At 39.9% G+C, this 25,732-nt stretch overlaps 4 protein-coding genes across 6 annotated transcripts; 3 read left to right on the top strand and 1 right to left on the bottom strand.

Moving 5' to 3' along the window:
• The first annotated feature begins 144 nt into the window (after window positions 1-144).
• On the top strand, window positions 145-5,752 carry vps36 (vacuolar protein sorting 36 homolog). The gene is made up of 14 exons (XM_032533375.1): window positions 145-333; window positions 557-625; window positions 715-785; window positions 1,192-1,306; window positions 1,431-1,520; window positions 2,363-2,449; window positions 2,609-2,641; window positions 2,860-2,937; window positions 3,176-3,310; window positions 3,434-3,499; window positions 3,637-3,701; window positions 4,051-4,135; window positions 4,310-4,386; window positions 4,541-5,752. The coding sequence occupies exons 1-14, from the start codon at window positions 238-240 to the stop codon at window positions 4,620-4,622; spliced, it is 1,149 nt and encodes a 382-aa protein (XP_032389266.1). The 5' UTR covers window positions 145-237; the 3' UTR covers window positions 4,623-5,752.
• A 1,157-nt stretch (window positions 5,753-6,909) lies between these two features.
• Window positions 6,910-14,593, top strand: thsd1 (thrombospondin, type I, domain containing 1). Its single transcript, XM_032533760.1, has 8 exons — window positions 6,910-7,113; window positions 8,122-8,238; window positions 9,268-9,659; window positions 9,762-10,422; window positions 11,731-11,892; window positions 12,051-12,459; window positions 12,563-13,091; window positions 13,182-14,593. Exons 2-8 carry the CDS (start codon window positions 8,187-8,189, stop codon window positions 13,815-13,817), a joined length of 2,841 nt encoding a protein of 946 aa, XP_032389651.1. The 5' UTR covers window positions 6,910-7,113; window positions 8,122-8,186; the 3' UTR covers window positions 13,818-14,593.
• An 8-nt stretch (window positions 14,594-14,601) lies between these two features.
• fgl1b (fibrinogen like 1B) lies at window positions 14,602-18,089 on the bottom strand. Of its 2 annotated transcripts, none has more exons than XM_032533761.1 (9): window positions 17,933-18,089; window positions 17,739-17,843; window positions 17,257-17,485; window positions 16,096-16,255; window positions 15,854-15,951; window positions 15,651-15,739; window positions 15,436-15,561; window positions 15,273-15,337; window positions 14,602-15,003 (listed from the first exon to the last, which is right to left on the bottom strand). In XM_032533761.1, exons 1-9 carry the CDS (start codon window positions 17,936-17,938, stop codon window positions 14,823-14,825), a joined length of 1,059 nt encoding a protein of 352 aa, XP_032389652.1. In that variant the 5' UTR covers window positions 17,939-18,089; the 3' UTR covers window positions 14,602-14,822. The 2 variants fall into 2 exon arrangements, with proteins under 2 accessions (XP_032389652.1, XP_032389654.1); XM_032533763.1 differs by having other exon boundaries at window positions 17,739-17,837; window positions 17,933-18,074.
• Window positions 18,090-19,052: 963 nt separating this feature from the next.
• Window positions 19,053-25,292, top strand: tpte (transmembrane phosphatase with tensin homology). Of its 2 annotated transcripts, none has more exons than XM_032533758.1 (19): window positions 19,053-19,413; window positions 19,829-19,919; window positions 20,070-20,150; window positions 20,253-20,300; window positions 20,398-20,559; window positions 21,069-21,188; window positions 22,343-22,442; window positions 22,583-22,646; window positions 22,777-22,841; window positions 23,022-23,082; window positions 23,172-23,253; window positions 23,614-23,702; window positions 23,829-23,890; window positions 23,980-24,060; window positions 24,372-24,477; window positions 24,578-24,675; window positions 24,774-24,869; window positions 24,984-25,054; window positions 25,167-25,292. In XM_032533758.1, exons 2-19 carry the CDS (start codon window positions 19,873-19,875, stop codon window positions 25,267-25,269), a joined length of 1,536 nt encoding a protein of 511 aa, XP_032389649.1. In that variant the 5' UTR covers window positions 19,053-19,413; window positions 19,829-19,872; the 3' UTR covers window positions 25,270-25,292. The 2 variants fall into 2 exon arrangements, with proteins under 2 accessions (XP_032389649.1, XP_032389650.1); XM_032533759.1 differs by having other exon boundaries at window positions 19,053-19,526.
• The last annotated feature ends 440 nt before the right edge of the window (window positions 25,293-25,732 follow it).

Here is a 25,732-nt window from a genome sequence, read left to right as displayed (position 1 = left end):
AGTAAAAATAATATAATTACAGCTAGTTTGAGTAAAAATATTATTTTAAAAGAGTTTATTTATAGTCAACATGATTATAAATACAATTGGCAGTATAATTTGTATGTTCTTTTTTAGTGTTTCTCTGTATACAGTTTCAGGCCAATTATGGACAGCGTAGAGGAAGTAAACATAAAATAGGTCTGGGTTGCGGAGTAGAATTAGAATGAGCAATAGTTGTTTGTTGTAATACTAAAAATGGACCGTTTTTCGTGGTCAAATGGGCTCTTAGAAATAAACGAAACTTTAGTGATCCAGCAACGAGGTGTCAGACTATATGACGGTGATGATAAGGTATAGTTTTCCCCCTTGATAGCTTGCTACGTTTGTAGCCCGTCACAACAACACAGCAGCTAAAACTTACTTGCAACAATGTAACTAGCTAAAGACAGGTGTATATATTATACTTAAATAATATTGATGGTGCACATGAGGTACTGATAAAGTTCAGGTACATGGTTTAATAAAATGTAAAAAAAAAAAATAATAATAATAATAACGTCTGTCATTGTACCAGGCTAAGCTGGACGTTGGAGTTGTCTTGTTGAGCACCCATCGGTTGATCTGGAGGGACGTTAAAAATCATGTAAGACAACATATGATTGAGTGAGTATTGGGGCAATTATTGTTCAAGTATTGTGTACTGACGCTCATTATGACTTCTTTCACCTGTAGGAATGCTGCATAGCCATGCCCCTGTCACAGATCATCCTCTTTGAGGAGCAAGCTGCAGGAATTGGAAAGAGGTGAGTCAATGGGTTCTAACAACAGAAATGAGGAGTAGGATTTCCGTATTGCATAAAAAAGGAGCAAACAACAATATTTTTGTTTTTAGAGCTAAATATGTAATTTGCCAACAACATTTAATCAAGGTCCACTTAATCTGTTTTTATGGCTGTTAGAACTGCATCTCATTGTCTTCATCAGTAGATGGAGGTGTTCAGTTGTCATTATGGGAATTAAGTATGGAACTTTGATCTCTTGATAACTGGTGGTTGTATTTGGGGAGAATATCATAGCCCCTTGCAGTTGACCGCTCTGGGGAAAACAAAAAGGTGGAACCTAAGTTAGTTTTTTTCCCCCCCTGTTGATAACAACAATACTTCAAATTTACAATAAGTAAATTAACTCTTGGCATCTTTTATCCTGCAGTGCAAAAATAGTTATCCACCTGCATGCAACACCTGCCAACAAGGAGCCAGGACCCTACCAACACAGCAAGTACTCCTTCATCAAGCTGTCCTTCAAAGAACATGGGCAGATTGAGGTAGTCCCTCTTATACTAGTAGATGTTTGAAATGTTTGTACTTGTTTACCCCATAATGAGCCTTCTTAAGAGAGACTTTGTTTAATTATTGATCTGAAAATGACATGGTGTCATATGCTTGTAGTTTTACAGGAGGCTAACCGAGGAAATGACTCAGAGGAGATGGGAGAATACACCAGTTTCACAACCCATCTCCACAGGAACCGGCTCTCAGGTTAGAAGCTGAAAAGATACTTATCCTATTTTGATTTTCACTGTCATTTTCCTTGATATTTTTTATATTCAGATGCCAGAAACATATGTGATTTGTTACCACACCACATACTGTACATTGGGATGACACACCTGTCAATTAAAAATTTCCACAGGATGGCAGTGTTGTCTTTAAGGGGCTTGGCAGTTAAAATGGTCAGAACTTCTTCCTCGGACTATCTGCTGGATATGATATTGCCACTTATTGCTCAATTGGTAGAATTGGCATTATTGATTTAAGTATAGTATCTGCCAGCAGGACTACAGTCTGTCATTTCACCTACATCAGGTTGTGTGAAGGGTTGGGCATCGAGAAACGATTCCTACTTGAAATCGTTAAAAAAAATTTGGATTCCAGTGGAATCGTTCCTTTTTGGAATCGTTTGGAGGATTTGGTTTCAAATCTAATCATGGGTTCCAAATTTAACATGCGCAAGTTTTTTCCGTACCGGCCAGGTGCTTGTTGTGTTGCTACCATGGAGCACAGTAACCGGTAAAACTGCAGCCCACCATTGGCCTCCTATTATTTTTGAAATAAGCATGTGACTCGTTTCAACTCCACCCCTCAAAGAATCGGATAGAAACAATAAGAACCGGGATAATGCCCCTCTCCAAATAAGATTATTTTAAACTTTTAATTTTAATTTTTTATAAACACTATAAATCAAAGTCACTAAAATAAATGTATGTAACAGTAGTGAACCACAACGTGTTCCCTCCTTACTGTTGGTCTTTCCTTGTCCTTTGAGGACTTTCTTTTTTTTTCCCACTACATGTGTTTTTCTTTCCTTTGTGGTCGTGTAGGCAGGAAGAATACGCGCTGTGGGGATTGTTGGCATTGAGAGAAAGATAGAGGAGAAGAGGAAAGAAACAGACAAAAACATTTCTGAGGTACTGTAAAGCAAAAATACTTAAAGACTGCGAAATGTGTTTTGTAGTAAGCCATATTTTGATGAAAATGACTGCAAACCTACTGATAGTACAGTTTGTCATTTTAATTTAAATATTGAAGATTTAATGGCTCTATCAACCATTTGGACTTTTTTTTAGGCCTTCGAGGATCTCAGTAAGCTGATGGTGAAGGTAAAGAATGGTTTCCTTTTTTTTGTTCACATTTTCCTATAGCAGTTGATTTGTCACATAATTATTGACCTTTTTGAAGTCCTCTTATACTTTATTCATTATACTGTATGATTGTTCAAACATCATATCTATGGATATCAAACCTGTGCGATGATGATGGATAACATATACTGCTATGCGGTGGGATTCGCTGAATGATTATCTACTCTAACTAACAGGCCAAAGAGATGGTGGAGCTGTCCAGGTCTATAGCCAACAAGATCAAAGACAAGCAGGGAGACATTACAGAAGATGAGGTACGAGAGAGAAGAAACTGACCAGTAAAATCCGACACAGAAACAAGAAAACAATTACTGTATATGCAGCAGTAGTTACCTTTTTAATCATAAAAGCCTCTAAGTTCTACTCTCTAACCCCACTCGTGTATCCCCCCCATGATATACACAACTGAAAGGGTCATTACATGATGCGGCTACGCCATGCAGTTTGCTTTTCAAGTTTGCTTTTTATTGACATGCATGTTCTTCTTTATAGACAATACGGTTTAAGTCCTACCTACTAAGCATGGGTATTGCTAACCCTGTTACCAGGGATACATATGGATCGGGCACACATTACCATATGCAGCTGGCTAAGCAGCTGGGAGATATGCTACAAGCTCCTCTAGAGGTAGGTGTTCATTTTTGTGTGTCATGTGTTTCACATCTACACAGGCTAAGATTAAACACTAATTTCTATCTCTTTCTGACTCTATTTCTCTCACTCTGGTTCTACCACTCCCTACTCTCTCAGGAGCGTGGCGGTATGATGGCTCTCACTGAAGTGTACTGTCTTGTCAACCGTGCTAGAGGGATGGAGGTAATGCTCACACTTAACTGAAGATTTTTTTATAGCTCATTCAGTACTGGATTGGGCACGTCATAACTTTGCGTCTATACATTCATGCTACACACAAATCAAGTGTCAGATACTGAGGTTACTTTATCTTTCCACAGCTTTTATCTCCAGAAGATTTAGTAAACGCGTGCAAGATGTTTGAGTCGCTGAAGCTCCCGTTGAGGTGAGTTTAACTTTTGTTTGCCTTTTTGTATTGTTTAGCTTACACTTTCATGCATTCACTTATGTATAGACCAGGGTATTTATTAAAGGAAAAATGGACGGGGTTTGTGGCTGCTGCAGAAAGAGGCCAGGCTCTTCCTGCACGGCTTCCTGTTGTTGGTATTGTCCACCCCTCTGCGACTGTCATTTCCTGTCACTTCCCCGAGTTTCAAAAGAACCATGCTAGACCTAGTATCCCCAAACTGGTTGCTTTTCTTCACCTAACTCCCTATTTCAGCTTCATAAAACATTCAGCATAAATCTGTCTCTCACACACACTCCTTTCTTCATCCACCTTGTCCTCTTTGCAGGCTGCGTGTGTTTGACAGCGGTGTGATGGTGGTCCAGCTGCAGTCTCACAGCGAAGAGGAAATGATAGCCTCAGCACTGGACAATGTAAGGTTTACCGTTCCAAACATATACTTACATTGACACGCTTTAGACTGTTTAAACGGCATTCTATCTTGGATATGTATCTTTGAAAAATATTGAGATAAGTCACAGTTGCAAACTAGGTTGGAGGATTTTATCTTATTCCCTGTCTTGTCTTATCATCTTCCTCTTTTACAGGTGTTAGACAAAGGCTCTTTGACAGCAGAGGAGTTTGCGAAGCTCTTGGGTCTCTCCGTTCTTCTGTGTAAAGAACGGTAAGTTAACTTATAAATACAGTCTGTTTGTTTTACTACACAGTACTGTTTAAGAAGGAGAGTATTTACAGTTGTCTTTGTTTCTCGTTGTATTGTTCTTTATTGATTGATTCAGTCAGTCATGTCCTCTTTTCTATTCCCTCCTCATCTCCAGGTTGTTGCTGGCTGAGAAGATGGGCCACCTGTGTAGAGACGACTCTGTTGAGGGTTTGAGATTCTACGCAAACCGCTTTTGAACTTTTTACAGTCATCATTGTTGAGATAGAAAAAATAACTTAAACTGGGCTGCACTGTCTGTGCTGATAGACTGATTTATTGCCACTACATGTACTTACTGCGGTACAGCAGCAGAGTGCCTGCTGTACTTTAAGCGCAATAATGTACCTACCCAGTCTGGTAATGATTTTTGTCAACGGTTGGTGGTCCAGTAGTGGTAGATCTCTGCAATCCACTTAACGTACTACCAGCTATTTTCTGTCTAGGTTTAAAGTTAGACTCAGTCTATAAAGTTTATCAAGGAGATGCTTTTTGCTCTTGAAACTGATCAAATAAATGCACAAATACTGTACATGCAGTGTTACCAGATGTGCTCTACTTGATGAAGTGGTCATCATGAGCGTTTATTAATAAATGGGTTTGGGAAAATTTAGTCAATGGAATACACAGTGTAAATTTTTTCACATATTCTTGTTGCAGAGCTCACACCTTTTTTTATTTTTTTATTTTTATTTTTTTATATACAAGTAGTGTTTGTAGATTGTTATGAAGAGTGTCATGCTATCTCATCATCTGCAGAGGCAAAGAATATGCCTACGTATCAAGGTTTCAATGAATCTAAAAACCTTACATCATCTTTCAGCATGTGTGTCAGCACTTTGGCACAAACCTGGTTTGTTTTCAATGCGCTCTACAATTAAATGACTTTGACCGTGATATTTGTCTATTCTCCAGTTAAATTGTCATTGAATAACATTTAAAAGGCATTCAACAAAAAAACATGCCTGATCTGCTGTCACTTTTGTTCACAGCTAATTAAATGTAGGGCATGTTGCTAAAAGTAATTATTCAGCCAATTAATCCCTTCATTGCAGAGGTTGGGTTTAAAAAGATCAGCACCCTTTAAATTGGTGCAGTAACGCTTTCAAAACAAGTGTGTGTAAAATGGCATTACCATATCTACTCACAGTATATCATACTATATATTTAGAGTAACTATGGAAGTATTAATATATGCTTGTGATAATGAGCATATTGTAATAAATCCCAACTGGTAGCTTCATGTCTAAACTTTATACTTTCTGCTGGAAGTGTTGCCACTGTACTTGTATTTTTAATAAATGTACATCCCTGCAGGGCTTCTTACACACAGAGTAGAACACTTCTTTGTTCCCATCGTGAACTGAGCTGAGCAGTAATGGGTGTTTCTTCTCCAGAGAAGCTTCCTGTTTTTGGCCGGCTCTCTGGATAAAAAAAAAAAGAAGGTCTGCAGAGCTCTACAGCTGATTAGATTACCATGCCATATGGTTCACTTATGATGGTTGATAAACCTAATTGTTTTCAAAGAGTCTTGAGAGCAGGTCTGCAAATAATAATTAGGGATTCATGCATGACATTGAACTTTTGGGAAAGGTTTTCTTAGAAAAAATAGGTCCTGCTTTTGCATGCTGAGATGGATTTACTCTATGGTGCATTTTCAGTTAGACCTTATCCTGAATGGCTGAGTGTCATCTGTTCAGAGCTCAGTAATGTGTTCTTCCTTGAATGGATAATAGAAGAGTGACTCGTCAGTCATTTCATATGGAGGAAGGAAGAGGAATCTGATTGTGTGAGATAAATAGTTCTGCTGTTTACAATTGTGTTAGCCTGCCTCCTGGTTCTAAATACACAATGCTATCCTGTTAGAATTTCCATATGACTGTGTCATGAGTTTCTTTTTAGATCTAATCTTTTAACAACACATTTACATAAAAATTTGAATGTGTGACTGCCTCTTGAATGAATGAATTATACATCCATCTGTGAAATCTCAAATATATGTAGTCACTTTCTTAAGTTGTTAATTGATCCAGTGGCCTGTTGTTTAAACTGATAACAGTGTATTGATTTATTCTTTTTACACACTATAGTGCACTTTTTAGGTAGATAGTGTTCCATTTGTGCTTTGTTTTGTATAATACTCTTTGCCATCTTGTATTTAAAAGAACCTGCATGTGAAGGTGCTGCATGGGAACTTCTAGGCTACATGAGAAACAATATGTATCATAAGAACCACTTCTATACCAGTGAGAAGTTTTGCTTCCATGTAGAAATATAAAGGCAAAATCATCAAAACGGATCCAATGACATTTGAGAACAGCCTACTCCTTAATTATATTATATAGCCTATTCAGCCTCTTAACTGAGTTTAAAAAGAAAGTAGCCTATTGGTTTATTCACCACTACACAGTTGTCTTTACTGTGCCTGTTCAGGGACCAAACAAATAGTGAGGGCTACTATTCAATACGCCCTGCTGCTGACCGTGAAGTGACTCTCACGCGCTCTAAACACGGTCGCGCGCGTTCGGACAACTCGGCTGGTTCTGTGATGCTTGTTCCGCCGACTCTCGCCAAAAAAATCTTCAGTTTATCAACCAGAAGCAATGTATTACCAGCACATGGAGGGAACGCTGATGCCTTTTGCAGTGTTGGAAAATTGGAGTAGGATAATGTTTTTCTGAGTCAAGAAATGTGAGTACAACAGCTTTACTTTCCACCCAAAAACAATGACGGGTATGACCAATACATGTGCGAAAGGCATGCTAACCCTTGTGTTATCTTCCCGTCAACCATGAAAAAAACATTTTTGTAAATTTTTTAATGTTGTGGGTGCTTTTTTAATGTTATTGGTGTTTTTCCAATTAAAATATTTTAAATGTTGACATTTTCAGCGCTTATTTCGACGGCCCTTTTTTTGGTGACAAAACAAATTAACATAAAATGGGTCAATTTGAACCAAGGACAACATGACGGATACACTTCAGGTCTAAGAACTAACGTTAGGTTTATACGTTCATACTTAAGAGGTGTTTCATGATAGAACATATTTTAATCGTGACATATTCTGACACATAGCCTATTCAGCCTTCCTGTTTGCTATTTGAGTATTTTGTTAAAGAATAAACATATTAAGGCTAGGTAACGTACATGGGAGTTGAATCTATTGAACTCTTCACCTTAGAGTACATAATAGGCAATAATTTTCTTCCAGCTACAGTGCATTAAGTAACCTAATGTATTGATTTTATTAATTGAAACCTTATGTAATTAATCCCAATAGTCCAAATTGGAATAGGAGTGTAAAATGTAGGCCTAAGTCTCAGGAAAGTCTTTGAAAGTCAGGAGTCTATTGTGTGTCTAAGGAAACAGTAGAACAATAATCAGTGAAAACCTTTACAAGCAACCAAACAACACGTTGGCCTTACCTTATAAATATTTGTTATGGGCAACTTGTGTTCTCTAAATACCCATTGTGAGTATGAAAGGAAGAGGAAGATGTCTCTGTAAATCCAGACAACTGGTCACAGCTCCATACTCTGGCCTTCCTGTTTTTCATACCTCAGATTAGTCCACTACATCTTCTATGCCTTCTGCTGTCTGATGACACCCACAAGCACAATGTATTATTGCCTGCTGCCTTTTTGTGGATTCTTTGTTTTTTGTTGTTGTTTATTTTGGCAATTTACCTCTGGTTTGTAGAGGTCAGGGATGGTGGAAGAGGTCGGTCATGTGGTGAAGGAGAAAACAGAGGCACGGACATCGGAATGCCACAAGCTGTCTCCCTGCTGCCCTACATGCTGGCGCTCATGGGATATGGTAAGTGTCACTACACCATCTTAATAAAATAACTATGTGTTTAAAAAAAAAAGGATTATTTATGTATTTATTTTTCATTCATCTGGTCAAGCTAGCACATGTTAACTTAAATGAGCTGTACCACCTTGGAGGAAAGGCCAGAGGAATGAAGGAGGTAATGGGGGGTCAGCTTCTTCCTCTTCCCACACCCTCGTTGCTTTGTGAGGATGTGAGGTTTACACAACAGGATTTACCCATTACACAGCACAATAGCTCTTGAAATAATATGCTACTGTGCTACAACATATTTACTGTTCTCCTGGGTACTGATATTGTAATAAGCTACTCAGAGGTACTGCTCAGCAGTTAACTACTAAATGCTTAATTTTTTTTTAGAAATATGTAGCTTACTACTACTGATGCTTATCAGTTGTTTATTTGGATCCACAGTGTCTGTGTTGAAACTCATTATTTAGTTTAATGAGCAAATTCCATCACTTGTGGCTACTGTGTGGTAATTAAAATTGAACTTGACATTGGAAATATTCATTAGGCCTATACAGGATTTATTTTTATATAATTGTACATGGGAAAAATTTTTGAACGATGAGCCAAAATTAGTGAAGCAATTAAGTCACATTTCTTCCAGATCGATTTCTAAAAATGCCAGTTCCCATTTGACTTCCACTTTCCATACAGTTCAAACATTAACTAGTCAACTTTACCTATACTATTCCACGTCCTAAACAGATGTTAGGATATATCAATTCTAGAAAATATCATGTTGTTGAACCACTGCAGTAAACTGAGCCAGACACACACCCTATGGGTATCATAACAGACAGCTTGCAAAGTCACATCAAGAAAATTGAAAAAACAGATGTACAAACCACATACTGTATATAAAAATCAATAACAATTTAAATTATGTGTGACCATATTTCACCCATATTAAACATGTCAGAAATGTGGGTGCAAGAAGCATTTAACCAGTAAGTAAAATAGTCTTTCTCTTTGCCCTTTCTGACTTCTGTACATCCTTTCCTGTAGCTTTTGCAGGGCTCAATATCTGGCCCTCCTTCCACGTTGCTCTTAGCAACGCCAGTGTATTTGTGGAATTCAGCACTAGATCCAACAGCAGCATCCGCAACACAAGCCTCTCTCTGGTCAATACGGAAACCAACACCACCCTTCTCACAAGGACTCTCCCCTACAACCAATGGGGCGGTAGTGTGGAGTTCAACTGTACTTGCTTCCTGTATGCAGGAACTTTCCGGTTTCTGCTGCGGCAGACCAGCATCTCTGCTTTTTCTCGTGCTAATGGCACCCACGACAGTAACACAGAAAGCACTACCTGGTGGTGGAGTTCAGAACTGCGGGTGCAGTGGCCCACCTTTCACATCGCTGTGGACAGGGCTGGAAACCATTCAGGATCTTTTCAGGCAAGGCAAACAAGATCTTAAACTGTACACAGTAAGGTACTAGGTTTATTGTGCTGCAGAATGGTGACCAGAGTGATTTATATTCTCTTCTTCTGTCTCCAGGTTGGGATATCCACTAATGAACACTTTCAGGCTTGCTCCAGCGGCATTGACTCGGCTCTCTTCCTAGAAGTCAGCTACATGGAGTACAACCAGATAGGGCAAAACAGCATCGACAAGGTCCAAGCCCGCACCCGACACCCAATCAAACCCCTCCGTTCCCAGAGTGTTGAGCTGTCCTGTGCTTTCCCCTTCACAGAAAGAGACTTCATACGAGTGGCTCTACGGTCTCCTCACTCAGTACAGGATGTGAAGAGCTCTGGACCTCTCTACCTCTCCCGTATCTTCTCCTATAAGCTGCTGGTGGAAAACACACATGTTTACAGGAGTGCTTGTGAAGGGACTATGACTGTTAAACTGATAACCCCACCTTGTGCTAACATCAATGGCAAAGTAATGCTGTATAAGGATGCGGGTGTTGGAAGAGGGGTTGCTGTTTCCTCTGGGATGGAAGCAGGTGGAACAGCAGTGATGGAGTTTGGACCAGATGAGCCCTCTTCACCTCTGTTGGCCTTTAACTGGCTGACTCAGGGAGAGAATGAGACAGAATTCAACTGTTCTGTGTTTTACCCAGGGAGGAATAAGTACTGCTTTCGCTTTGTTTTCAACTTCAGTCGCTCCCCTAGTCCAGCACAGACCTGTTTGGTGGTTCACAGGAGTGCAGGTAAGATGTACTAGCTCCACATATTCACATTTGGCAGATGTCACGCATATTTCAATTTTTTTTTGTCACATACAGCAAACATCTCTTCTCTATCCGCAAGCTGCCTGTCTCGAGAATACACCTAAAAACAACTGTGTCTCTGTAACCCAAGGGTCTACAAATGGCAACAAAATAATCTGTGCCAACCTGCACCACCAAACATACACAAACAGCATTCCAGCCAATAACTCACAAGAAGGAATTGGGGGTGGGGGTTGGGAGTTAGTGTAATGAAGCATGGAAGGGAGGCGGAGGGGACGGGATGAGGAAGGGGCAAGCGAGTCTTGTTTTGTTGAAAATACGAAGTGCCGTCACCCAACATCGCTTAGAGCACCTTTAAGGAATGGCCTCATTATGGAGTAGTCAAGAAGCCTTTTTCAAGAAGACATTTTGACTTCTCACAGTAGAAAAAACACATCTGTTTAAATTAAAATGAAAGAATTCCACTTTGCTGCTTTGGTTTCTGGTTCCTGGTATTGTGTCTGCTTGCTCATTGTCCCACTGTCATTCCATATTTATAAATAGCAATATCCTGTTGAGATTGAACATTGCATCATTCAAAAAAATGACAACTTCATAAGTGTATTTTTATGCAAACATTATATTATTTATTTTAAACACTATTACGCAAGACTGAAATAGTCCACTTTTTGTTTTTATATTGAGGTCGAGGGTGACCTATGTCGACAAGATCACATGTTATCCATGCAGTGAGATATTGAGTTACTATATAGAAATTGTTATAGTAGGATATGAAAATGCACTGTGCAAACTGAGCATGATCATATCATAACATGAATTCAATGCCAATGCGACATATCATATAAATGAAATAAAATAGGCTTCATACTGAAATGTCAACCTCAGCACAGTGTACAGATACACAACAGAATCATTCCAAAGAAATTATAATGTTCAACACAGGCTGTCCCACTAAATTTAAAGCCACTTTAAATAAATATCCAATGAATTGTCACATTCTCATTATAGAAAGTTGCTTGTGTTGCTGTGTACTCGCTTTGTCTATTTTGGGATAAATCATGCTGGGTGATGTCATGTGATATGATGGTTGAGCCCATAGATATGGTTGAGTGGTCTTCAGCTCCATGTATTAAGGTCCAGTTTGTATGAACCTCTAATGGCTTTTTATATCCCTTGAAATGATCCCTGCATTGCATGAAATTGACAGTAACAACACAGAGCTAATGCTTGTACACTTACTAATGTATCTGCAATTCAACATTTTTTTGCCAATCTGTTTTTCTGCAGAGTCATGGGGCCCATGGCTGCCGTGGAGTGTGTGCAGTGTCAGCTGTGGAGAGGGAGTGAGGGAACGAGTGCGTGAGTGTTTGCTGCCCTCAGGTGTGGGAGGGATGCAGTGCACCGGCATGGTGAAGGAACAGTCTCTCTGCTCACTAGAGGATTGTGTCGGTCAGTCTCTTCATTTTATCTCCTTTGTTTTTACTGTCTCTCTCCCTTAACTTTCTCTTATTTCCTCACATTTCTAGACTAGAAAATTAAAAAAATACACTAGATGCCTTGTGGAATATACTTCACATATTAAGTTAAGTGTCTCCCTTTCTTCCCAGTGTTGCCTTCTCCATCCCTCCCCCCTGTGGCTGTGAGAGTTGTGCCCATTGGTGGTAACATGATTGTGGTGGCTGGTATCTCCCTTTGCCTCGCTGTGATTCTGGCTACTGTTGTGGTGACTTTGTGGAGAAAGCTTTGCAAGACACCTCAGTGCAGCTCTGTCCACAGAGGCTCCATGCATTCCCCTGGAGGACGCAAGCTTTCCGATGAGGCATCCATTTGTGGCCACAGCCTCCAAAGACCCAGCCTGTCTGACGGCCACAGCCCCCCAGGTGGCATGGGTGTAGCCCAGAAAGACAGACCTTTCCTGGGCCCTCAGCCTCTCTCACAGAGCCTGGTGATACCTCTCTCACAGGACCCAGGAAGACTGTCCCCCACAGGTCAAAAGATGTTGCCACCAATATTTGGGTATGTTAAGAATATTGCTTTCTTTCTTCACACATAGAACATTTTTGTCAAACTTATCCTGTCACTTCCCAATCTCAGAAACACCAATTTAATTGTCCTCCAGGTACCGATTGGCTCAGCAGCAGTTGAAAGAAATGAAGAAGAAGGGGTTAAAGGAGGCAACACAGCTGTACCATGTCTCTTCAAGCCCAGTTCACGACACTGTGGTGGAGACATCAGCTTCCCCCACAAACTCCCCCATCCCTGCACCAACTGGATTTGCTCATCTCACACTTCCTTTGGGCCTCCAGGACGATGCTAACCACAATCATTTTAGTATTGCAGAGCCTCCAGCGCAGACTTCTAGGGTCACGCCGGACAGACTGAGTCCCAGAGTGGAGCTGGTCTTAGGTCCTTCTGTCTCTGCTCATGCTAGTGGGGGCAGTTCGAAATGGCGGGACCGCACTGCTGACTGGGTGGAGATGGTAGAGAGGAGTGGGTTAGCAGGTTTCAGAGGAGGAGGAGATGCAGGGATGGAAAACTCCTATCATAAGAATCCAAATTTCCGCAGGACTTCCAGTTTTAATGACACCACACCCCAGCCTCTATCCTCTGTACACTCCAGACAGTTCAGAGAAAGGAGCATGACCCAGGTCACCTATCCATCTCTATTTATTTGTTCTGTGTAGTCATTATGTTCAAGCCTTTTTTAATTAACTAAGATCATACATTGTCCATTCCAGGTGGGATCTCGGACCCTTCCTGAAGGAAGTTGTTGGAATAAAGCAGGACGGGAGAGACAGCCATACAGCTCGTACCCCATTCCAGAATATGGGGCCCCAGGGTGGGCTATATCCAGACCACAGAGAAATGACCAGAGGAAGCCTTGGATAGAGAAAGCTGCTCCTTCTCACAACAATGAACTCAAACACACAGGAACCAACACAAACAGCATGTCAGCATCTGAGAAACATGCTAAAGCAAACCTCAGTGGCACTGGGGACAGGCAAAGGAGTAATGAGACAGGAGGTGTTGAGGGAATCTCAGGGATTGGAGGGCCAGCCACGGGGCCTGCCAGCCTGAGTGTGGATCGCGCACAGCGAGCTGAGCAGAACTGGAACCGTCGCGGCCCATCGCCTATTCAGAGGAACATCCTGGCCCGGAAATTAAAAGAGGCTCAGTCGTGCTCTGGGGTCAAAGGGCGGCAGCGCAGCTCCACCTTTAGCGTATCGCACCTGGAACAGAGGAAAGGTCTCTGCCACTCTCTGCCAATGTCTGGAGGCTGCAGCAGCAGTGGGGGCTCACCCTACAGGCTGAGTGAGGCAGAGCAGAGGATGTTGGACCTAGACCTGTCAGCATATGTAGGGGAAGAGGAGTAGAGGTCTGTAGTACTATACAGCAGAAACTGCTATCACTATTAGCACCCATTACTGACCTAAATCCTCTCCGCTAGATCTGTGCCTTAATCTTAACACAGATACACATAACACATATCAGTGAATATTGCATTGTATGTTAGAAAATGAGCTTTGCTTATCTATAAGGAGAGCAAAACATAATTCTTTTCAGAATATATATATAGATATCTATAAATATGTATGTATATATATATATATATATATACACATATATTTATACATATATACACACATATACACAGTATATATAGTTCTGTTTAAAACGTTTTTTCTATTGTTTGTTTTTTTAAATTAAATTTTTTTAATAGTTCACATTTTGATTTGCATTAATAATACTGTGTATTAATATACAGTATGTTTATCTTCATGAAGTCTTCGTAGTTTTTTTTAATATGAACTACTGGAGTATTTACCATAAGTCATATTTAACAAGGCCTTTACTGTCTGTATGCTCTGTTTAATATCAATAACAGTATTCAAAACACTACAGAAGACAGGTTTGTCTTGTTCTACACTGCTGAATGTGCTGTTATCATGTTGTGAAGACCCACTGTAAAAAAAAACTGCTGTTGTGAAAACCACTTACTATTTTAGTTTATTGTTGAGGGACAATTTTCTATGTGTGACATAAGCAATGTAAAGCATGTTTCATGTTTTTTTAATTTGCAATATGCACAAGGTAGAGCAACGGTATGCAGTTTTGACTATTATTTAAGGACAGTAAAAAAGGAACGTCATTGGGGCATTGTGGCAAAGATGCCGTTTGTTTTATTGTTTGAGTAATATACATTTCATAGAAAGCATGGCTTACTGGAAAACAGATACTGCACTATCAACATTAGATAATAGTTTCAAATGATGAAGCAAAGCCAGAAATTTGAATACAAAGATTTTACACATGAAATCAGTCTTTGCCTGCATTCTTTTCACTCTGAATCACATACAGGAATGTGGGGCCTGGAGTTTTTAAATTTCCCCTGCTCCACTGCCCATGCTGTCCAAGAAAACCAGAGGCCGCACCTTCATAGTGGTGTGTCTAAGGGAATACCAAAGGCCTTTCCAGGTCCCCCACACCACGCCATTGTCGTGCTGGCCCTTGTACTTCCCTGTGCGGTAAAACTTCCCATTTAGGTTGGCTGCATGACATCTGTAGATAGAAGGTTAGTCCAGGATGTTACATTTCCCAAAAGACAAATTGAAGGGATTAAACCTTTGTGTAGTTTTAAACCATTTGTGTTCTAAACTAATCTTTCCTTTACAATATATTGGAAAGAACTGTGTCCTTAGCTTGACCAGTATGAGTCTTCCCATGGTCCCAAACAAAAAAAGAGTACAGAAACTCAAAACAGTGTTTCCAGGGAAGTTGTTTGTGCAAAACCAAGCAGAAGAAAGATGAACTTATTTGAAAGGTCTCACCTGTTGAACCACCAACCTGCCTTATTTTCCTGAGCACAGTTGCCCTGAAGGTAGCGGTCATTGTCCTGTCAATGACCAGCATCATCACAGTCATTTGCACATACTGAATACAGTTATTTAGCATCTTAAATCTTATAATGGTAAAAAGAGATAGATGACTAACCTGATCTCTGGTGCTGAACTGCATTCCACTGAGGCAAGCAGACCACTGTTCTACCATCCCACCACCACCAGTCAGAGCATCTCCAGCTCGCCCACTATACAACCCATACTGGAGACGGTACTTGTTCTGAAATAGACATTTGAGCAAGTGATGCTTCTTGAGAATCACACTGACTTCTTAGACCCCAGAAACAGAACTGTCAGAACTTGTCTTACAGCCTCATCAGTGATCCTGAAGTTCTCATAAAATGAATAACTTCTCTGGCCATCCCAGTCCATCAGATCTATCTTCACCAGGTTCTTACCTTCAGGGCAAAGAGATAAAGACAACAGATAGAAAAGCAGCCAGCCAACCAGACAATTTACATACTGTAAGAAGAGACTATTTTAAAAATAAAACTGATTTAACAATTTCTGACCTTCTGAAAGAAGTGAATGCATGTGCTCATTCCCCAACCAAAACTCATCATTCCACAATTTGAAGTCACCAAATCCATCTCTGTAGTCCACCCAGTCTCTAAAAAGAGAATTAGGCAGATTATTTACTTCACTAAACAGCTGTAAGCTCGATCTACACCTGCACTGTTACACAATGCTGGGTTTTGCAATGATTTTGGGACTTATTATTTTCTCACGTGGGCTGCTTGCTCTGCTCAAATACCTGTTGAAGTCAATTTTTCCATGCCGACGTTTCTGGAACACTGTCCATCCTCCTCCATCCTCCATGTCACAGTAGGCCAAAAAGGGCTCCTGGTGTAATTTTGGTCTGATGCGGTAGAAACCGCTTGGTGATCTCAGTCTGTCAAACAGCTCAGAACAGTCTGTGAAAATAGCATTAAAAAAGCCGTAAAGAATGCTTACTATCACCTTTACCATTGCCTGTTCTCATGAATATGTCCAAACGTAATTTGTATTACACGGGGTATTTTTGCTGCTACGTATGCATATGTAGCACACAATAGTGCATGCACTATTGCCTGCTGCTGTAAGAACGTGGCTGGGAACTTACAAACCAGGGAGCGGAGTTCGCTTCCCGGGGGAAAAAATATTTTCACCCGGGAAATGCGTGTTCCTTGGGAGGGTTATAATACAAACCAATCTTTTCCTAAACTTAATAGTCATTTTGGTGCAAACCTAAACTTTGCTTCTACGCAAAACACTCACTTTTTCTTGAATTTAAACTTAACCATAATCGTTGCCGAAATGATAGCAGCTCAATGTGCTCTGTACCCAGCGCACCGTCACCTATTCTGGGGTAACTAGTCAACTAACTACTACCATAAACCTGACTGAGCACCACAACACCTGCAGCACGTGGTGCTCTGTACACAGCGTACAGTCACCTATTCTGGGGAAACTGAACTACCAACTACCGCTGACCAGATGGAGCACAATGTGGAGCACCGTAGTCGCTGGCCCAAAGCTGTGTAGCGGCTTAAACAGCCAGCAACTGCCGCTCTGTAGTCGATGTCACGTGACTAGTTGGAGGTCTCCTAGTTTTCAAAAATATCCGTTTTAGTGAGCATAGCATTTCATTTGATATCACGAGCCATATACTGTATATCATTAATAATAATATAGGGTCTATGGCTAATATTATTAATAATAATATACAGTCTGCAACATGAAGAACACATCAATTACAATGGCAACTTATCTATGTCACGAACCTGTCCATGAGAATAAGTTACCATTGTAATCAATACGTTCTTCATGTTGCATGTTCCTAATAGTTCTTCCATGCATTGTGGGCTCTGTAATTTGCACATCCCAAACTGTAGGCCTAATTCAACTTAAAATACATGATGTGAGCTTTTCTTACCTCTGTCGTGGACAATCAAACTGCCTGCTGGTGGAAGTTTCATCAGTGTCCCACTGCTGTTTTGGTTTACACTGGGGGATGCTTCAGTTTCTAAAGCAGGTTGAAATGGCCGGAAGAATTTGTGCATTTGCAAGTGCTCAACCTGCCAAGTCCCAATCAAAAGTTTATTCTCCAGTTTCCTTATGCTGAGTTTGAGAGCTGCAACCTCTGGCCCGCATGATTCCCCTGCCTTCAATGAGGAAAACCAAAGTTATACATGACAATTCTACCCATTCGTACTATGCCAGTAAACAAAGAGGGACCAGCAAGAGCATAGCTGGCCGCATCAGGCATTTACACATATTTTCACTCTGGACATTCTAAGAATGACAGTTATTTAAAAGCCTGACGGTGATTTGTGCTTTTTGAACCATATGTTTTACATTTTCAATCATACAATAATAAGATCGTGAAGCCTTTAAAGAGTAGGATAAAATACATACTGACACCGGTGTAGAAGAGGCCATGGTTGGGCACACCAGAGCCAGCAACAGCAACACAGGCATGGCTTCTAGGAAGAAATCTCTTGCTGCAATATCAGTCTGAAACTATAAACACAATATAATTAAGATTAAAGAATTAAACAGATGATACAATCCTCCAAACTTTCTTAAAAATCTCTTCACCACCAGCCTACCTTCATTCCACAATGTGTCTGCTTGTTTTTGCCAGGTGCAGTGTTCTTTTCCTCTGAAGTCAGTATTATTTATAGGCTGGGTTGGTTCTGCATGGTCCACATGAGAGGATCCAGACCCGACAACCTTGCCAAACAATGAACTTGAGCCAGTTTGATGTACTGACTAAGTTACTCCATTTTTTCTCTTTTTAAAAAAAAAATAAAATCATTCTGAAATGTGTATAGTATTATTTTCCTTAAATGAATGGTTTATGTTCATTATACCCCCAAAGGATATTGTATCTGCAATAAACAGAAATCAGTTTGACCCTTCGGTTGTGGGTTAGGGTTACCCTTCAAAATTCAAATAATGAAGTGATAGTAGAAAAAGTAGACGTTCGTAGTTAACACTATTATATACATTTAGTAGTTGCTGACATGACAGAATAGAGATAATCACTGTATGCAAAGAGAGTGCGAATTTAAAAACAATCCAGATGTTACCCTTGCAGTTGGCTAGCTCCAGAGTAGCCTACACAGAAAAGGGATTTGGGAAATGATGTTGATTAAAAATGTCTTCAAATTGATCATTTTATCCAAACAAAAGCCAAAAGACCCAAGAAATGCAATAAATCCACAATAGTTTGAAACAAAGCAGCAAATCCACTCTGTGCTGTGGATATGGCTCCCTCTTGTGCAAGTAGTTTTTAGTCGGTGGTGAAAAAAAAACGGTGTTTAAAACACGGTTTACATATTTTTGTTATTGAATGACATCATTGACTGTTACAGTCTATAAATGACACACATATCAAATCGACATTTTACTAAGTTATTTACAAAAAAGAAATCAATGACTGTGATAGCCTGTCAACCATGACTTTAGGCTTAAAAAAACCTTTTAACAATATTGTTATTGTATTGTTCTACCTTGGTCTGTAGCATCTTGTTTCCTTTAATTCAGCATGTCCCTTGGTTTTGCGAAATAATGGCTTGCATTAACTAAATAAAATAAAATGTACACACGTTAGTTAAACAATTTTACAACAAAAAAAAGCACTAGCTGTCAGTTTTTTTGCCATTATCATTATACCCCGCAAAAGGATATGGCTTTTTGAGAATGTGCAATAATTAAAAACAGATGTCAGAGAGGAGGATGGGAGAGGGCAGTAGAAGTTATGTGGCTGACATTTTAATGCGAATACTAGCACTGGATAAAAAAAAAAGCTTTGTACAGGAAGGTTGTTCATAGACAGAGTCAGTTTTCGTGAGAAGTAGGCCTACAAGAAAGATGAGTAAAGAGTAGCGAGGGGGGAAAAGGGCAGTTATTTGTTACTGAGCTCCAGGAAGTCCAAAACTCCTACGTTTGCAAAAAAAAAAACGAAGAGGAATAGTGAATGAAAAAAACCTCTACCCGGTTAACCTTTGAACCGTCTTCCTTTGTCCTCACGAGAAGAAGTCACAAGGCAAACTCCCGGATAATTTCACGAATGACAGTCCTAACGGTAAGCAGGCGCCGAGAGCTGTTGAGGCTAATTTGGTTTTAACGGGGAAACAAACAGTCCAAGGAGAGGAACTGTGGGAAGGTGCCTGGCCCAGAGGAGCCGAAAAGCGGATGGTTTGTGTTGTCGAACCTAGCTGGTTGTTTTAATTTGTCCTATAATGCATTCTCGATACTTTCTTAAGCAACTTGCTAACTACTTCTTTGTTGTTATGCACCAAAGACAGGAAACAGGAATGCTGTGAACACTGGTTGCTAGGATAACTTTTAGGGAACACTAATGCACCCAGGATGATTTGTTTTTCTTTCGAAAGGGGGATTCATGTGAAAGTTTCCTTTTTTTTAAGATTGTAACTTTGGAGCAACATGCTCAACAAGGGAGTTCTAATCTTTTCATACTCTTGTTTTTTTAAATGCAGACACTACACGTTAAGAACAAAGCAAGAAGGAAGACACATATACCATGTCCTCTGTATATTTCAGTCCAGGGTCGGACGCAGGTGTGAATGGGTGAGGAATGGTTAATTTTTTTAACTGCTGTTTTTGTTTGACATGTGAGTGTGGTGGTGTTGTTTTGGAGGGGAATGTGTCTTTTTTTTGTCTGCTTTTTGTGAAGAGCTTATGTCATTTATCATATCTACCTTGCTATCCTTCTACTAGAAACATTGCAAAGATGGAGGATGCTAAAGTGGAGATTGACGATGGAAAGAATGAGAGTGTGGTACCAGACACAATGTATCAGTAAGTTTGTACAGCTTGGACTCCAAACTGTTTGGTGTGCAACACTTTTATTCAGATGAAGCATATTTACTGGCAGCCATTACTTTTTTTCCTCATTTGCAGCAATATCCGGGAGAAGATAGCACCTTATGTTATGTCCTTTGGATTTCGGTGAGTGTTCTTGCTAACTTTTTTGGAGGACAATGATGGTTCTTTAATTGCCTGGTAGTGTTCGATGATTCTCAAGTTTATCTGTCTTTTCTTGTAGTATATTTGGAGTGATATTGATCCTAGTGGACTTTGCGCTGGTCATTGTGGACTTATCCCTGCCAGCCAAGAGCAGAGAGGTTGGCGATGCCTTGGAGGCCGTGTCCCTCACTATCTCCTTCTTCTTTCTTGCTGACGTTCTCTTGCGGGTCTATGTGGAAGGGTGAGTGAGAAAGGAAGGCCTTGCATGCAGTTGTGTAGTAGTATAGCCACTTTTACATCTTACTTTTGTGAAGATTACTGGTGATTATTTAGTTAGAATGGGGGTTCATTCAGGCACTAGTTTGTGGTTTTGCTGTAAGGGATTGCAAAATATTGTAAACTGTACCCAATATTTGCATGTAGTCCTAGTTTACCCACACCTTTAGCTTGCTGGTGAATGTAAGAACCAGACATCTTAGATAGAGTGACACAAACATTCCCGGAGTCCGCTGTCAGCAGAAACCAAAAGTGATTAGCTGTTAAACCGGAAGTTATGAGAGGAAGCTGGACAGGAAATGTATGGGACTTCCTTGGAAACATACTGACTCAGAGGACTAGCAGTGTCACTGAATAAATACTTTCTACTATAGTAATGTTAGATTTAGGCACATACTATCAGTTGCATGATCTGTTTTTTTTTTCAACATCATGGACATTCTCTCATGTTGGGTTTAATTAACCACATTTTAGGTTCAACGTTTACTTCAGCTCCAAGCTGAACATCATAGATGCCTGTGTTGTGGTTATCACGCTGGTGGTGACCATGATCTACACCTTCACTGACCTGTCAGGAGCCAATCTCATCCCCAGGTACCTGCTTCCCCCAGCTAAGGGACATTTAATATCACTAGAAATGGCTCAGACTGTTGTGTTGGACATTTGGTCTCTGTGTAAAGTAATAAAGAATCATAAAAGTACATGGAAGCTTCCAGGACGATTTGGGTATAAAGGTTTATGTTATAATACTCCACAAGTTGTTGTTCAATTTAGCCTTCAGACACTCATAGTCCACCCACACAGGAGTTTTCACTTATGTTGCCTGATTAGACCTCTTCTCAGGACTGCGTATTAATCAACAGTTCCCTCACTCTCCTTGTTAGTTTTGTTGCATGTGTGAGGTGGGACCGTTTACCGCTTGCAAGAGCTGCAAAGATTAGTTGTCAGCTATTACATTTATCAGTAACTATTTTGATAATTGATTAATCATTTTAAATAATTTTGTAAATAAATGTCAAATTCTCCAACTTCAGCTTTCTAAAAATGTGAATATTTTCTAGTTTCTTCACTCTATGACAGTAACCTGAATATATTTGAGGTATGGAGAAACCAAGACATTTGAGGACGTGATTAGGGACTTAGGAAACCAATGAACGACTGTTCTTTGACATTTTACAGACCAAACAACCTCTCTCCGTAGAGTTTAGTGACATCACGTAATTCCCAGCTTTCACCTGGCAGTCTAATCAGCCAGAGTAATTAAAACACCTGTGTGGGCGTGCAGGGCCTTAAACACTATTATTGCAGTAGTATTTTTGAATTTTGGGAACCCTTTAAATACTGCAAAAACAAAGATTATTTGTTGTTTGGGAGCTCTGTTGCTTTTAATATGTTGCTAGGACTTAGGCAATAAAAATGCTATTCCTTCTGTGTATTATTTTATTTATTTCATAACAATATTGTGAAATGCATAATTTTTCTTTCTAAACGTTTCATAATGAGCTGAGTATTTCATTGAAACAATCAGTTATGTTTAACCCAGATTGAACAATCAACAGTCAATACAGGGAACATCAAAAACACATTGCATTTTAAATATCCTTAAAAATATCTTACTGATTAATTATTAATCATTATCGCTTTATATTTTTTTATAAAGACCTTTCTATAATACTACATTGTACCCATTGCCATTAAGATGTTTACATTTGTTAATTGATTCATAAATGCATTTTTTTTTTCATCAGAGTGGTGACATTTCTGCGTTTCCTGAGAATAATAATCCTGGTGAGAGTTTTCCGACTGGCAGCTCAGAGGAAAGAGCTGGAGAAGGTCACCAGGAGGATGGTAAGCTCATCACCATGGCTGCATTGAAAATTGTGACTAACTGAAGTCCTCTGGAGTCTCCTGAAGGATTGCAGATTTGTAGAATTAGGGTTGGCATCAAGAGAGAATTCCTGTAATCATTGACCTGCTGTTTTTCTCAGGTTTCTGAGAACAAGCGGCGTTATCAGAAGGATGGATTTGATCTTGACCTTACCTATGTCACAGGTAGTTGTTACATGCTGTGTAATGCAAAACACCCACCATTAATGCATGTCAGAAAATACATGACTAAAATGTACATGACTAAAAATGACACCCTTTTAAGAAGCGGAACATTTGTTTACATCTTCTGTAGACCGTGTCATTGCCATGTCTTTCCCATCCTCCGGGAAGCAGTCATTCTACAGGAATCCAATCAGGGTAAGTCTGACACAACCAGGGTACATGCATTACTAACTTTTGATGGTTTTAATCTAAATATGCTTACCAATTTTAAAATAAATCTATTCATATGCACCATCGTTACAAGGAACTCATAACATAAAGTACACACACAAATCCACAGGTGTTTTAACCTATTCTTGCTGTCTTGCTGTGCAGGAAGTGGCAAGATTTCTGGACACTAAACATAAAGACCACTATAAAGTTTACAACCTGTGCAGTAAGTTGGCACCTGCTCTCGTCACGTGCACTGCATTCCTTTTTATGTAGAACCACACAAACCATGTCAACGTTGTCTTCTGTGTCCAGGTGAGAAAGGCTACGACCCCCAGTTTTTCCACTACAAGGTTGAACGGGTGTTTATCGATGACCACAACGTCCCCTCATTGGAGTGAGTAACATTTTCTGTGTGATGTTTTGTTTCACCTCCTCCTTTTGCTTGTAATTATACTGAAGCACTTTGGATTACAGCTACACACCTTTTTTTTATTCTAGTAATGGTAATGATTCATTAGGTTGACATTATTAACACAACCATAATGCCAGCAAATTACACTTAAATTTCCCACTGTGCTGTCAAAAAAGTTTATCTTATCAAGCGTTGTTTTCCAGGTGTGTAATATTTCTATAAAGTATTATGAACGTACAGAAACACAATGTATAACTAACAACCATTACTTTATGCGTTGCACAGTAGTTTGCCAGATTATCTCAATGTCTTCATCATTGTGTGTTCTACTATGTGTCTCAGGGACATGCTGAAATACACAGCAAACGTGAGGGAGTGGATGTCCGCTGATCCCAAAAACATCATCGCTATTCACTGTAAAGGAGGGAAAGGTGACGCCATAGATCCTGACCTGTTTCATTATCATTTTAGTTGAACAAAGACGTTAGTTTAGTGTACATTGGCTGAATGTGTGTAACTTTCACTCTTAGTTTACCCTCTACTGCTCTCTTCCACAGGACGCACAGGTACCATGGTGTGCACCTGGTTTATTGACAGTGACCAGTTTGAGAGCGCCCAGGTACATATGACAATTGTCAATGGAAGGGTTAATAAATTAGCAAAACATTTTCAAACACTTCCGTACATTGCTTTCTGTTTGTCCACCAGGATAGTCTGGAGTATTTTGGTGAGAGGAGGACAGACAAGAGTCGGAGCTCCAAATTTCAGGGAGTGGAGACTCCCTCTCAGGTAAGAACAAGTCACACAAGGGCCAAACTAACAGACTATTTTTTAATAGAGGCATTTATTTAGAACATTTTTTTTTTCTCCATTTTTAGGAATTTGTGTAGAATTTTAAAAAGGTATCAGTGGTGCCTTCTAGTGGTAGTATGAAAAATTAAACAATGGCAGACAAAGGGTGAAAACAACACATAGACAGGGCTTAAGACTTTAACATAGTTTGAATAGATTGGGTAAACTTTGATATACTGACAATCAAATCTGGGACACTGAGTTAGTGGGTAAAGACGTTTTAGCTCTGCTGTGTGTGTGATCCACAGAGCCGGTATGTGGGCTACTATGAGATTATGAAGACCAAGTTCAATAGACAGCTGCCCCCACCTCAAAGCCTCCGGATCAAGAGCATCCGTATCCACTCCATAGCAGGTAGATCCCAGCTAACCAGCAGGGCACCCCCAACACATCCTTTACATATCTCTTGTGCCCATGGTATTATGTATATCTGCTTGTTCCCCCTCTCACCCAGGTGTGGGTAAAGGTGATGGTAGTGATCTCAAGGTGAAGATAATTGTGAAGAAAGAGCTGGTATTTCAATGTGTGTGTGCCAAACAGGAGAACTGTACAGTAAGTCTCACACACTCGGCACAGCATGCAGTTGCAGTCATTCGGTCATACGGATTCAATGGTTGATTGTGTTTTATTTATTTAATTATTTTTGTCAGCTGTTTCCAGATGTGGGTGCTAATGCTGCAGTCATCAGCCTACAGAATGGGCCTGTGGTCGAAGGGGATGTGAAGATCATGTTTGAATCAAGTGCAGTGAGTGTTTGTATTTACGCCTTCAAACTGCATACGTACAGTAAGTAGGAAGTTGGTGTTTAGCTGGAGTGTTCTGTGATTCACTTCATCTTTTGGTTTAATCATTCCCCTCAGGGTCTTCCAAAAGGATATGAAGATGTTCCGTTCTACTTCTGGTTCAATACCTCCTTCATAGAAGACAACAAGTATGTTTCTGATGCAATCATTCCTTTAGCTCCTGATTCAAACTTTTCATCTTCTGTTTTGCCGACTGTGAACTCATTCAAACTCAACACATTCCCTCTAAACTCTCCACAGGCTGTTTCTACCCAGGGAGGAGCTGGACAACCCACACAAACCAAAGACCTGGGACCTGTACAAAGAGGACTTTGGTGTCACTATGTTCTTCTCAGAACCCTAATAAAAGCACTTTAGAAAAATGAAGAGGGTCAAATGGCTTGTTACAGTTGTGCTTTTTATGGTGAGCAGCAATCAGTAGATTGAACACATTCAAGAAATGAGAGTGCAGTTTTAAAATTGAAGGGTCATAAAATGACTTATGTTTAAAATATGATCTAAATGGCAGTGGAGTTCTACACTTAGTCAAAGTCTAAAGAGTTGTGTGGGACTTCAACTGACATTTATATATGGATATTTAGAGATTACCATTAAATAATTGTACGTCTTCCAGTGAATCAGTTATTGGTATGCATCTAGGGACTTGTCCTAAAATAGAATTTAAAAATATGAAATGGGGTCAGAAAAAAGTATTTGCACCAAAGGTTGGGCTCTATGGGTCTTTGACAGTCCATTTCTTGGATTTTGAATTTCTTCCCAGTGCTTTTAATTCAGTTACCATGCCTAGCTACTACTAAATGCAGTGG

This window comes from Etheostoma spectabile, chromosome 13 (genome assembly GCF_008692095.1).
Source record: "Etheostoma spectabile isolate EspeVRDwgs_2016 chromosome 13, UIUC_Espe_1.0, whole genome shotgun sequence".
NCBI lineage: Eukaryota > Metazoa > Chordata > Actinopteri > Perciformes > Percidae > Etheostoma > Etheostoma spectabile.
The sequence above is the reverse complement of the archived record's forward strand: the minus strand, read 5'-3'. Positions and strand labels throughout refer to the sequence as shown.

Bases quoted from the DNA above. Each gene is read 5' to 3' on its own strand.
- vps36 (XM_032533375.1), top strand. From the start codon at position 238: ATGGACCGTTTTTCGTGGTCAAATGGGCTCTTAGAAATAAACGAAACT. The intron at 334-556 runs GTATAGTTTTCC...TCATTGTACCAG, and splicing joins TATATGACGGTGATGATAAG to GCTAAGCTGGACGTTGGAGT. The intron at 626-714 runs GTAAGACAACAT...TTTCACCTGTAG, and splicing joins GGAGGGACGTTAAAAATCAT to GAATGCTGCATAGCCATGCC.
- thsd1 (XM_032533760.1), top strand. From the start codon at position 8,187: ATGCCACAAGCTGTCTCCCTGCTGCCCTACATGCTGGCGCTCATGGGA. The intron at 9,660-9,761 runs GCAAGGCAAACA...TTCTGTCTCCAG, and splicing joins ACCATTCAGGATCTTTTCAG to GTTGGGATATCCACTAATGA. The intron at 11,893-12,050 runs GTCAGTCTCTTC...CTTTCTTCCCAG, and splicing joins CTCACTAGAGGATTGTGTCG to TGTTGCCTTCTCCATCCCTC.
- fgl1b (XM_032533761.1), bottom strand. The intron at 16,256-17,256 runs GTAAGAAAAGCT...CTATTTTCACAG, and splicing joins TTTGATTGTCCACGACAGAG to ACTGTTCTGAGCTGTTTGAC. The intron at 15,338-15,435 runs GTTAGTCATCTA...GGTCATTGACAG, and splicing joins AGTTCAGCACCAGAGATCAG to GACAATGACCGCTACCTTCA.
- tpte (XM_032533758.1), top strand. From the start codon at position 19,873: ATGTCCTCTGTATATTTCAGTCCAGGGTCGGACGCAGGTGTGAATGG. The intron at 20,301-20,397 runs GTGAGTGTTCTT...CTTTTCTTGTAG, and splicing joins GTTATGTCCTTTGGATTTCG to TATATTTGGAGTGATATTGA. The intron at 20,560-21,068 runs GTGAGTGAGAAA...ACCACATTTTAG, and splicing joins TTGCGGGTCTATGTGGAAGG to GTTCAACGTTTACTTCAGCT.